At 41.0% G+C, this 13,437-nt stretch overlaps 1 protein-coding gene and 1 long non-coding RNA gene across 4 annotated transcripts in view; one reads left to right on the forward strand and one right to left on the reverse strand.

The window, feature by feature from the left end:
* The window catches only part of LOC144313788 (uncharacterized), a 48,253-nt gene extending 44,500 nt beyond the window's left edge, over positions 1 to 3,753 (reverse strand). The window contains exons 1-2 of one of the 3 annotated variants that reach the window (XR_013379409.1): positions 3,563 to 3,749; positions 1,678 to 1,849 (exon numbers count right to left, since the gene is read on the reverse strand). This is a non-coding gene — a long non-coding RNA (uncharacterized LOC144313788). Of the gene's footprint in view, positions 1 to 1,677; positions 1,850 to 3,562 lie in introns of all 3 variants that reach the window. The other 2 variants (XR_013379408.1, XR_013379407.1) reach the window with 2 other exon arrangements.
* Positions 1 to 13,437, forward strand: part of CUBN (cubilin) — a 263,301-nt gene that overhangs the window by 83,258 nt on the left and 166,606 nt on the right. Inside the window, exon 28 of the mRNA XM_077897053.1 lies at positions 7,448 to 7,598. Within this exon, the coding sequence (XP_077753179.1) occupies positions 7,448 to 7,598 (151 nt within the window). The remainder of the gene's footprint in view (positions 1 to 7,447; positions 7,599 to 13,437) is intronic.

Raw genomic sequence — 13,437 nt, forward strand, 5'->3', positions numbered from 1 at the left:
GTGTGATTCGATCCCGGGTCTCCGGGATCGTGCCCTGGGCCAAAGGCAAACCGCTGCGTAATGGGCTAATTTTCATGTATAATCTTGAGATATGTATAAAAGACCATGGAGATAGATATAATAATATTTTTAGTAGACCAGCTGGGTGGCTGAGAACCTAAAAGGTTATGGAATTCTGAGAATGGAAAAACATCATCAATGCATGTATTGACACTGCTATGTACACTGTATTTGTACATTGACACATGTATTGACACTGGTCCCCAAAGATCATGCTTGAAAAAATAAACTGATCACATAGGAATATACAGTCACTGCAGGAAATTTGGACAATATAGAAAAACCTAGATAAAGGAAAAATAACCTAAATTATATCCCTACTAATAATTTTTGGTGGTATTTATTTCCTGTAGTTGCTCCTTATATATTTTATATTAATGTTCAAAGGGGATCATTCTGAACATACTATCCTATAATGACCTTTTTCCAGGTAACAGTAGCTTGTGACTGTTTTTCCATGTCATTCATAACGTCACATCATTTACAACGTTGTGCATTCCATCATCAAAATATGGCCACCTATTGTGGAACACTTAGAATCTTCTCAAATTTCCATTATTATAAACAATGCTGAGATAAACATTCTTATAGTTAGATCTTTGCATATCCACGATTAGACAATGTTTTAAAAAGTGAAAAAAATAAATCAGCCTTTGTGGCTTCTAAAATGAGTAATACATAGAAACCAGAAACAAAAATGTGCTATTAAGAGGGAACAGCAGCTAGCTGCCACATGGTAAGGACACTATCTCATCTATGTGTGAGACAGACATCTAATGCAGAGTGACAGAATAACTCAGAATGTGGTCTTCAATGGGTTTCTTGCTGTCGTGCAAAGCCCAGCATTATGAGTAATTGTTTAATTTTAAATGGGTATTTCATATTTCCTGCCCCACCCTGTCAGCACATGGCAGCGTGGCTTTTCCTGTGCCATGGGGAAGATGTGTGTCTGTGTATCAGAGTGCACTGTGTGTGGCCACGTGCCTAAGGGAGGACACTGCCTCCTGGGGCCATCATAGAGCCAGCTAGCGTCTACCATGCTCTGTTTATAAGCTTTCATCTTTAACATTTGTCTAATTTACCCTCCACAATTCAATTAAGTTTTTACCCCCTTAGGCTTTTCTCATCCACAATGGGAGTCTTTTACCCTACTCTATGAAGCTTATTTGACAATTTCTACCGTTGTTACAGGAACATTTCAAAGACCTTCAAATTTAGAATAAATAGTGAAAGCTCCAGATTTATCCAGGAGATTTATGTGAAAACTTTGGCAACAACATTCCTAATAACTACTCTCATGAGGCAGTTCTCAGAGATCCCATTACAGTTATTTTTTAGGGGTGGGGGAAAATCTGAAGAAATGCCCCAAGAATTCATCAATTCCCACCCCTTGGAGCACCAATGGCTAAGCAGCTAGAGCTGCAGGCTGGCTGGATAGCCATGGGAGAGGAGACAGCAACAGGAAGAAACACACGCAAAGCCTCCTTCCCTACCATTTGTCCCTCCCTTACCCACCTCACTCACCAGGGCAGCCTTGACAGATTTCCTAACGCTCTTTGCCACCAGCCCATTATGATCCACCATCTCCCTCCACCCCAACATGGACATCATACTTACACTCTCCCCACAGGATGGTTTGCTCTGGGCTATGCTCTCCACATATTGGGGATGGCCCCAGTGTCCACACATAACATTGTCATAGCAACACGCTGTAAGTAATGGCCATCTATCTCTTCACAAGTGATTCATTGATTCACTGCTTCCCTGTCTCGTCTGTCAGGAATGATTTCTGTGAAATGTTTTACATGAGTCAGCTCCAGTTCTCTATACCCATCGTTTTTTTTCTCTCAAAGCTATTTCTAGAGTGGTTTCTTTGGAAAAAAAGTTGGTTCCCTTTGCCTCTGACCATGAGTTAAAATAACATTTTAAGCACATTCCATATGCCAGGGCTCACACATATCCTATTACGTGGTCTGTCTCATTTGCTGTTTACAACAACCTTATAGGTACTGTTATGATAGCAAATTTATAAAGACATTTTGGCTAGGAAAGGGTAAATAATTTTCATGAGATTATATTCTAAGCAAAATTTAGAGCTGGATTGGGCTGTATATCTACAGCCTGATCACAATTAATACACTCTAGTATGCTCTTACAATGAAATTACTTTCCTCTTGCAGTTAAATATAACCTGTTAGTAACACTGGCTTCATGAAGCTAATCTATACACTCACTGAGTATAGTTCTCAGAAATTTTACCATGATTTTTACATTGACTAGAATTTTCATTCTCTATAAATACTGACAGATTCTCTTCTACATCTAGAATTCTCCTTCAAGGCAGGTGAATTATTTCAATACAAGTTAAACTCTAAAGGGTAGCCTTTTTGTTTAAAGTTTTTAAAGATTTATAATAGAAAATAGACCAAAATTTTTTCCTGAAGTTTCTCCATATTTTAATAATATCACCTCAAAGAGACTCTTGATTTTATTTCTCTATTTGGACTGTATTTAATTCTTAAAATTAGTCATCCATATAAAAATTTTACTTCAGAAAAATTTCAAGGAAATAAGAAAAAGTAGGAATTATAAAAAGTATGAATTAGCTGTCAATCAAAAGAGAAAGGGCTGAGTTTTAGTTGTTCCTGTAATTCTAAAATGAACGCAGTCATCTATATATCCTACACTCATATATATGAAACAATTATACTTTCAAAAAAGCATGAATTTTCAAAATCATAAAACAATTTAGCAGCAAAGAAGCACTTGAAAAGCACATTTCTGTTTGTGAGTGTTCTTGCAGTTCATAAAGTTGATTCTCATTGAAGGAACAGGTTGAGGTACACATTAGCTAACTCTGGGTTCCTCCAGGCCTGAGTTTCAGTGATTCCTAAACCATCTTAGAAAAAAATCAACTTTGTCAGTAATCTATCTTCAGTTTTGTATCTTCTGACTTTATGCATGGTTCTTAATAGTTAGAAGGGGTCCACGGATCATTTCATATGGAGTCTGAAGTCACTAATGGCCTAATAGACAATTCATGTGCCAAATTATGAAACCCTTGCAAAGGAAGTAGATAGAAATTGGTAAATGTGGCTTAGGCAAGAGATTTCCTTCCTCTTTGAGTGTCTTAAGAGTGGTTGAGATATTTCAGAGTGGAGTGCAGGTAGGGGGACCTAAAGCCACATCAATCCTAAATGACTAGTCTCCTTCAGAGAAGAACTGAAAAGCTTCTACACTGGAGGTTGTAGGTATACAACATATTTATACTTGAAGATACATTTCATGGCCAACCTGAAAGTGGAAGCATTTCAGATATTTTAAGAAAACAACTTCTTAATACAGTTATACAAATTAGATCTGAGTATTTAAAGTGAGAATCTCAATCTCTCTTTTTTTTTTTTTCGTTTCTACTAGTTTTCTTCTGTGGACTTTATTCTAAGCTCAAACATTGTTCAGACCGAGTGGCTCTTAAGGCTTTCTAAAAGCAGGGAAATCATACCCTTAGCAGGACCAAGCCAGCATGCTTGCCAGCAGTTGCAGTGAGTCACAGCTGGAACGTCCTGTGGTTAGCATTCTGCTCTGAAAACAGAATCAGGAGCAGCAGGCACCTACTGGTTTCCATGGCAACCAGTATTTGTGTACTTTGAAAAATGACTGTTCCTTTTTGTGTGGTAAATTTACGCGGCAACGAATTGTAGAGGTGACGTTAGCCATCTGTGTGAATATAAACAAAAAAAACTGATTTAATTAAGTGTAAACTTCAGAAGGACATAAAATTGGGGGTTGGGGTGTTTTTGTGTGGAGGTTTTGTTCTACACTAATTCATTCATTCATTTATTTGACATATTTAAGCGTTTTCATCAATGTCTACTTGATCTTTATTTCAATGCATCACTCTCTCCCCTCCAAAGGCAAAAAGAAACTAATTGGCATTCATCAGTGTTCCCCCCCCAAACCCACTCCCTTGCCCCTACCCCGCCCCCATCCCATTCACAATGTGTTATTTAAGAACAACTGACCCGGGATTCAGGGGCTCTCCTTCAATGACGTAATCCTATCCGGAAGGAAGAAAAAAAAAATCCCCTCCAAGTCATGTGAAAATGTCAGTTTCTTAATCTTGCTGAGCTGGGGAGGCAAAAATACTGTACTGCTTATGACCTGGTATGGAATCTAAACTACAGTACCTCAAAATGTCACTGCAATCATTTCAGAAGATCCGCCCAGCTCAGAGCGATTATGGCTACAGAGAAATCTTACCTCATGTTTTGTTGCATAAAGATGAAATGATTAAAGTTTTGTCACTGAACTACAACCCAAAGTTAAGAATGAGCCTTCTGGAGTGGAAATAGTAGAGTGTTTCTTGCTTATTATACCTCTGCTTGGGAACAGTATGTTTATTTTTGTATTAATTACTTTTGGGTTGGAATTGGTACACTGCATTTAATAAAAACTCTGAAGCTGGGATAAATAAGCGACAGCGAAGCAGTAATTTAGAAGGAAACAGAGTGGAGCATAGACCTCCGCCCCCACCTCTGCCTCCTGCGTTAGATGGGGGCACCTGCCAAGAAAAGTGAAGGACTTTTTGTTGTCCCGTTCTTTTTATGTGTTGCTTTATTCTTTCTCTCATTTTTGCTCCCTCATCTTGGCTTCTGTCAACTATCTAGACAGATGCTTGCTAATAAATATACCTAGCCAAAGCAGCACAATAGTAAACAAATCAAAAGGAAGCTGAAGTGATAAGCCTGAAAAATAAAATTCATCTTGATTTACTTGCTTAAAATGCTTAGGTTTACTAAGGGTGAGTTATATAACAGACTTCTGAGTGTCTCTCCGTAAATCTCTGCTGACCATCCTCCAAATATCATAAACATGGGTGCCTGATGAGCAGGTAGTTTTGAGAGCTCAAGAGACAGGCAGAGATTTAGAAATCTCTAATTTGTTATGGCCTTGAACAAGACCCTGGCTGCGCCTTCTAGAAAGCAGCCACAAAGAAGCCATACTCTTTGTTGCCTAAAAGAAACACACTGAAATTTAGGACTGAAAGACCCTAATATGTATCTAACTATGCAGGATTCAAGTAATAGTGCAGATTAAGTCCCATTGAAATCAATGCAGTTGTGAGGGAAACTATTGTGTTCATTCATTGAAGATGTACTGGGAATCTGCCCCCAGCTAAGCCTGAATGAGACAGGAGACTAGGAGAGGGGGTCTGGACTCTAAGAAAACTCATAGTCTATCGGGGAGATAGGACACACATGCCCATAACTAGAATACAAGGGAATGTGACCATTTTTACAAAAGAAGCACAAGTAAAAAGCTGAGGGGTTTCAAAGGAAAACTAATTTATGACTAGCTATTGGGATTACTCCCTGGGGGTGCATTGTAGAATTTGGTGATAAACTATTCCATGTTCCAATCAATATGTTTCAAACACTATTTTATATCATAACATTTCAGTAAATAAAAGTAGTTTGCTCAGGGGACCTGGGTGGCTTGGTTGTTTAAGTGTCCACCTCCTGATTTCTCCTCAGGTCATGATCTCAGGGTGGTGGGATCCAGTCCTGAGTATGGGGGTGGGGGTGTGGGGGGAAATCCGTGCTCAGTGGGGACTCTGCTCCGCCCCACATGCCTATCACCTGTGGAGCTCTCTCTCTCTTTAAAATAAATCTTCAAAAAATAATAATAATTTTGTCAATTTGGAATGTAGTGAATCCAGATTATACATTTACTTACACACAGATGCAAGCATACACACACATGTTCTTACATATGTATACTCTATAAGAGAATAATCAAGGTAATCCATTAGCCTACAACCAAATATTTTCAATTTTGTTGTGATGGACAGTTCATTCCAAGGTAGCTAGAACAAAGTAGACAGTAATGTAGATATTAGTGGATTAAAAGAAAATACAATGGCTTGAGTCACTAGGAGTCAATCTTTTTGGATTGTCATTATGTTTATCTTTCCTGATTGAAGAGATATGGCAGAGAAGCTTTTTTTTTTTTTTTTAGTTTAGAGGTATGTAGCTGATGAAATTAGCAAATGAGGCCCATAAAGGGTACGCAACAGGATGCACAAATAGCTCAGTGGGAAAGTGGGCAAAGACCTCAGCAGAAAAGTTTCAAGGGAAGAAATATAAATGCCCGATAAGCGTGAAAAACCTTCAACCTCGAAGTAACATAAATTAAGACAATTACAAAATCAAACAGATTTTCCCTGTCAGCATCAGCTTTAACCATAATAGTAGTTGTAATTGCCAAAGTCCCCGGCAAGAACCATTTCAGTGAGCTGCTAGTGGGGGATATGTTGATATAAACTTTCTGGTAAGAGATTTAATGATATATATCAAGAGCCATGAAAGATTATACTCTCTGATTCATTCCCTTTACAGGAATCTTTTTTGAGGGACATTCAAAATATCAAATAAATACTCATATTGGAAAAAAAAAAGAAAAAAAAAATACTCATATTGGCAAAAAAAAAAAAAAAAAAGTGGAAATGTCCTAAATGAACTACAACAGAGTATTGATAGCATTTTTTTGCCATTAAAAATGTTTATCTAGGGGGATCTCTGCGTGGCTCAGCGGTTTGGCCCCAGGCTTCGGCCTAGGGCGTGATCCTGGGGTCCTGGTATCTAGTCCTGCACTGGGCTCCCTGCATGGAGCCTGCTTCTTCCTCTGCCTGTGTCTCTACCTCTCTCTGTGTCTCTCAAGAATAAATAAATAAAATCTTTTAAAAAAATGTTTACCTAGACTACTGAGTGACATGCTTAGAGAAAAACTGGGAACACAATTGTGTAGCCTGAAATTATACACACACATATACACCTGGACACATGTATATGTACCTATATAACAAGTGAAAAAACATCGGCAAGAGAAATTTCTGGTATTAACAAAATTTTAAGAGTAGTTATCCTCAGTGGGATTAATTTTTGTATTTACCTTTTACACAGCTTTCTAAAATGCTGAAATTTTTATAGTTAGTATTTATTTAAAAATATATTCCTCTTACAATTGTAAGACTGCTAGTCACTGAGCATCTCTCAGGTTTCATTAATTGTGAGCTCATCTCATCTGGCCCACCATTTCCTTATTCTGTGCCTGGTTCTTACTTTCGAGGGAACTTGCTAGGTTGACCTAAAACCCAACATTAATATTTGGATTTCCAGATTTATTGGGCTTAGGAATCGCCCATAAAACTCTCTCTATATAATCATCTATTTTAATTCTTATGTAAGGCTCCTTTGCTCAAACCACCTCAGCAGATTTACCCTTAACCTTTCAGCCAAGGAGCAGCTTTTGCTGCATGAACAGACTTTGCTTTTTCCCATCTGACAAACCATGTGAAATTTCTTAGGAAGTTTCTCCTTGATTTCAGCTCTATGACGGCCCCAGGCGGATGGGACGCTACTGTGGAGCAGATATGCCGCCTACAGGGAGCACCACAGGCTCCAAGCTTCAAGTGCTCTTCTACACTGATGGTGTTGGTCACCAGGAGAAAGGATTTCAAATGCAGTGGTTCATTCATGGTAAGCCCTGTGCTGATCTTAGTTGTATTTGATAGTTGCTATTCGACTAAGAATTATCCCTGTCTCCATTCTCTCTTTGGAAACAGCACCACCCATGAATAATGGAACCTGGGTAGTAATCCGATGCTAAACCTTGGAACGTTTCCTCAGATACTGGTGGCTCTGGGAGAGTTAATTGTGGTAGAGTTAAGAGAGGACAAGACCTAGATTGCTGCTAAAGTCGTTGCAACGATAAATTGCTGAAGAGAAAAGAGGGGAGCAGAGTGAAATTTCTCTTGGTCTTAAGACCTATACCTGGGTATGGCAAGCAAATTGCCAGGTGGCACTGGAGTCTCCTGGGGGGAGTGGAATAGAATGAGATTCAAGCTTATTCTGACATTAGCAGAAGAGGAATGGCGGAGGTAAGAGTAAAAGGGCAAGGATGAGATACACTTCAAGAAAGAAGGGGCAGGGGAAACCTTGGGCTGAGAGGGCAGCAGGAGTAGAGAGCTCACACTGAGCCAGGGCATGTGTTGTACCTGCCAAAAAGAGTTGGGGGCATGTGAGCACCCACCTATGAACTGGTGGTGCAGAAAGCAGATAGGGATAAATCATCCCTCTGAGAATGAAAATTCATGTGTAACAAGAGTTCTGAAACTTGTAAATTGACCTCATGTGGCCCAGTCTAAAAATGTAGTCCCCAGAGAAGGGATTCTCAAAATGTGGTGAAGAGCAACATCAACATCACCTGGCACTTATTAAAAGTGCAAATTTCTGGGCCCCATCCCGGACCTATGGAAGCCTGATGATGGGTCTCTTAACTAGTCTCCCTGGTGATTAAAGATTGAGAACCACTCTCCTCGAGTGATTCCCACACCTAAAAAACACAGTCCTTGTGAATATTATAGTGGCAATTCTCAACCAAGGTCTTCAGTGGTATGTTTCAATCAATTTGAAAGAGAAGTGGAATTGCAAAATTATACCAGGAATCACACAGACACCTGAATGGTTACCCTACTGTCAAAGTCAGGAGTGAGCCCAAGGTGAGCACACATAAATATGTATTGTGGTTGACTCTGGAGGCTTGTTGAAATCATAGTCCATTTATTATATGAATCTTAGCACTATTCAGAAGTGAATGCCCTTATTGTATACTTAAGAATGCTAGATGTCCTGCTAATATGAACTGGAGACTGGGTGTATTTCTGTTCAAATACAAGTATGGGGCTTTCAGTATTTAAAAATATTCAGTGGTAATCCACAGAGCTACTTATAGTTTGAAATACAGATTATAAATTCCCAAAGTGAACAAGCTAGGATAATTAAGTCTGTGAGAGTTCTGGCCTGTTCTCTTCACCGAGTGGATAGATTTAACCTTGAAATGTGAATTTATTGACCTGTTTAGTGAAGGGACTGGATTGATCTATCTGTGTAATACAGTCCATCTCTAGTATTCTGTGATTCAGAAATGGCATGATTCTAAGGCAACTAGAGAAGAGTGTGGGAAAAAAACCTTGCAGAAACAGGAGCATCTTGAGAAATGACCCAGATTTTCAAGGGCTGTGGATTTTTCCAGGACAATGTTTCTCAGACTTTTTCGTGCATGTGAATCACTGAAAATCTTGTTAAAATGCAAAGTCTGATGCAGGGGGCTGAGGTAAGGCCCACGAATCCTAAATGAATCTCTAAAAAGCTCCTGGGTAATGCTGGCATCTCTACTCTGTAGACCATACTTTGAGGAGGAAGGCAAGAGCAGATGTTAAGTCTGGAGACATAAAATGGTAGAAAGACAGCATCTCTAGAGACTCGAGAAAGCTTCTAGGGTGCTCCAAGGGCTCCCTGTACTAACAGCAGAATAATATCCTCCATCTCTCAGTATCAGGAGGATACCAGCTAGTAACCTTAGTGCTTCAGAGATCCAAAGGGGAGAGCACTTTCCTGAGATGGAAGAGTGGAAAGAAAGAAATGCTAACCAGGAGGCGCAGGCTCAGGGCCTAGGGAAGCATCCTCAGCCCTTGATACACATTGGAATTGCTGAGAGTTGTAGAGAGAATCCATGCCCAGGTTTCAAGTTTCAGAGATAGGATTCAGTTTGTCCTCGGTGAGACCTTGACAATTGCTAATTAAAAAAAATCTCCCCAAATTGAACACCAATAAAAATTATTTTATTAAAAAAAAAATCTCCCCGGGTAATTCTACCAAGCATCTAGGAGCAGTGATTTTTTTCTGTTGCTCCCTATACCCTTCTCCTTGGTGTGTTGTGTCCACCTGCGTTGGTGGTGTGTTGGAGCCTCCCAGGCTGTTCTAGCTATCCCCCTTACAAGCCCACACTGTGGACAATTTCATGGTCATTATGGGCTACACTGGATTACCGTATCACCGGATTCTCCCAACCAACATGCGAGATGTGTCTGAATCCTCTGCTGAAAGCTCAGAGTGGTTTTTTGGGGAGAATTTTTTTCTACCAGTTCTATTTGGAATCTGTCTTTCTTTGGGAGGGTCAAAGACACTGTCTATTCTCTTTTCCTGTTTACTATTTCACAACTTTCTCCCAATTGCTGAAAGCTTGCTAAGCTTGGAATCTGAGTTGTACAACCAAATTTCGCCAGCTGGGACAGAGCTGATTTTTTTTTTTTTTTTTTTACTTTGTGCTGCCCACTGTATCTAAATTACACTTGGGAAGAACCTTCTGGAAGGAGATTGTGAGGGGTCTAGATTTGTGCAAAATTAACTACCATATTCTATAGTTAAACAATGCTACATGTACATAGAGTTTCTACTCTGCATTTTAACTTGATCTTTAACTTGAGGTAGCCTGAGAAGATGGGCCAACAGAATAGACTAGGGTCAGGGAAGAGGTCTTTGATGGGAAAGGTTCTCCTGCTTCTTACCCAGCAGAGATGGACAGAAGATATAAATCTGATTCACAGTCACCCGTGTGTTCATCCCACAGATATTGAGAAGCTATTTTGGGCCAGGTACTGTGCTCAGGCTGGAGCCAGGGTGTGAGTCTCACCCACAGGCCTGGTTCCTGGTTTCATAGAGCTACAGGTGTCTATGAGAAGTAGCCACCAAGCAATACACTCACAAATCAACATAAAATAAAAAGTGTGCTAATGGCCACAGGAGCGCATAAAAGAGAATTTGATCTAGATGGGAGGTCAGAGAAGTCCTGCATGAGGATGAGAATTTTCAGCCTGTGAACTAAAAATCTAAGAGTAACAGGGAATTACATAGGCCAATAGGAGAAGGAGAAGGATTCCCAGTAGAAGAAGATCCCCATAGTAGGAGAAAGCAGGCTACGTATGAGGCACCCTAAACCCAGGGTAGCTGGTGTCCAAGGTCAAAGGGAGGAGTGCCGGAGGGGCTGGAGAGCTGAGCTATAGCCAGAGCATTCTGGTCACTCAAGTCCCTTGCAGTTAGGGGCACAGGCAGGGATAGGGGCCACACCCTCTCTTTTATGTAAATCCTTGAGATTTTAAGGAGAGGAGTACTAGTAGGACCTGGAAGCACTGAAGCAACCTGGCATGCCACGGGATTTGAAATACACACTAAAACACAAAATACAAATAAATGCAAAGCAAGCAAATACAAAATCCAAAACACATTGAAAAACTAGTCTCAGTGTTATAGTATAATAGGCATATTGTTGAGTACACAAGCCTGTGCACACGCGCATGTGGAGGCGAAGTGGTTTCAAGAAGCTTGTCTCTGCACGGACACTCCAGACCTGTCTTTGGGTGAGGATCACAGGCCAGGGCCCAGGACACCCTGCCTGCCCCTTGCAATGATGTTGCTTTTCCTTCCCCGGCTGGAAGGAAGTGCCTTTAAACCTCTAGCCTCTTTTCATTTGAGATATCTCAGGCACTCATCCCCTGCCCCCCCGCCCTCTTCCCCCTAACTCTTTTCCGAAGTGTGCAATAAGAACTCCAAAAGCTCTTCACTGAGAATTCAGAATCCAGGCTGGCATCATTTCCTGAGCATCGCTACTGAGGGACAATCCCCCTCTCCCCACCCCACACTTCATTTATTTTGCCAATTAATAAATAAGCCTGTTTTCAAAATGTGCTTCTTTGTCAACTGCACAAATCTTCTATTTGCTTTGAGAACATGGATGTACAATCAGCCTTTATTTGTGGGCCCATTTTTAAAGAAGCTCTGTAGATGTGAGATTAAACCGCACTGCCTCGCCTTTATGCAAACCATCAAAGAGAATCCCATTCTGGAAAGAAAAGAAATAGCCACAGTTGCCCTGCCTGGCTAAACGGTTCACAGTATTCAGTGTTGACAGCATTGTCCAGGGGCTGAATTCGGCCTCAGGGGCCTCCATCTGGGTTGGTGACGGGAATATAGAACTCTCTGCAAACTGTGTGAATAGAAGCTCCCCCCCCCCACCCCCCACCCCCCCCACCCCCCCGCAGCTGGCTGTGCACACCCCTCGCCTCTCCTGGCCTTCCCCCCCAGAGGCCCTCTCTTTCACAGGCAGTGGGACCCAGCATACAAACAAGGTCAAGGAGCTTTGTGAGTGAAAGAGTGACATTTGCAAAGGGAGAGAACCCTTCAGCTGGGAATAGCAGGGGAAGGGCTAAGTGGCATGTGATCGGGAGGTGATGTCACCCTGGGTTTTCACAAAGGAAAGCGTGGCCTTTTCTTTGGGAAGATACATGACATCAGCCTCTTGAATGGGGGCTGGTTCCATTTTACCTTCTTTTTAGCCATTAACGAGATTTCTCAAGCCTTGAGGGAAATCGGCCAGGGAGACCATTTATAAAACCTTATGGAGATCCTCCATAGCTGGCTTGGTTTGAACAGGAGCCGGTGCCTCCTTGAGTACTTAAGGACATGTAGCATTGTATGAAAGGGCTTTTAGAAAATATATTTTTAGAGCTCTGGCAAAGGACCTCCATGCGGTCAGCAATGTTTCTCTTAGACCTTCCCTCTACTTTTCTTCCCCCCGCCCCCATGGTCTTCTCAGTAGTCTTTGTTTACTTTTGCTCTTTCAGGGGAATTCCTTCTTATTGGTAATTTTTATTTCTTTTGTGACTTAGACTGTGTGTACTGGGATTTCTGAGAGGTTCACCCTTGGAGGACAAAGGTTTTATCTTTTGTAATAACATTATGTATTTGCCTCATATGTGAATGCGGGGTCATCCCTCTTCGGTGGGAGGGTGGATAAACTTGGCTCTTTAGGGAGATCTGGGCTTGCTCTCCAAAGAACAGATTGCTTGCAAGTGTTTATTATGTTATAGTGATTGCACATAGCCTCTGGAAGTAGGAATTTATCAAGAACATGTTTTTCATTCATTCAACCTACCAACCAACCAGCATATATATTTTTCCACTACTGGGTTCTGGGCTTGGTGTTGAGAATATAGAGAGTATATCAGTTTGCTCTGGTAGCCGTAAGAACAGACAATAGGCTGGGTGGCTCAATCAGCAGAAATTTATTTCTCCTTGTTCTGGAGGCCTGGAGTCCAAGATCAAGGTATTGGCAAGTTTGGTTTCTCCAGAGGCCTCTCTGGTTGCTTGTAGAGGGCACCCTTTCTGTTGTATGTCCTCGCATGAACTTTCCTCTGTGAGCACACATCCTGGTATCTCTTCACGTATCCCAATTTCCTCTTCATGCAAGGGCACCAGCCAGATTGGATCAGGGCCCATCCTAGGGACCTCGTTTTGATTTAATCACCTCTCTAATGGCCCTATATTCAAATATAGTCACATGCTAGGTACTGGGGCTTAGGGCATCAATATATGAATTTTAGAGGAGAAAACTCAGCCCATAAACGAGAAGGAGACAGCATTCTTCTTCTTTTTTTTTTTTTTAAAGATTTATTTATTCATGATAGACATGGAGAGAGAG

The sequence above is a fragment of the Canis aureus genome, chromosome 5 (genome assembly GCF_053574225.1).
Source record: "Canis aureus isolate CA01 chromosome 5, VMU_Caureus_v.1.0, whole genome shotgun sequence".
NCBI lineage: Eukaryota > Metazoa > Chordata > Mammalia > Carnivora > Canidae > Canis > Canis aureus.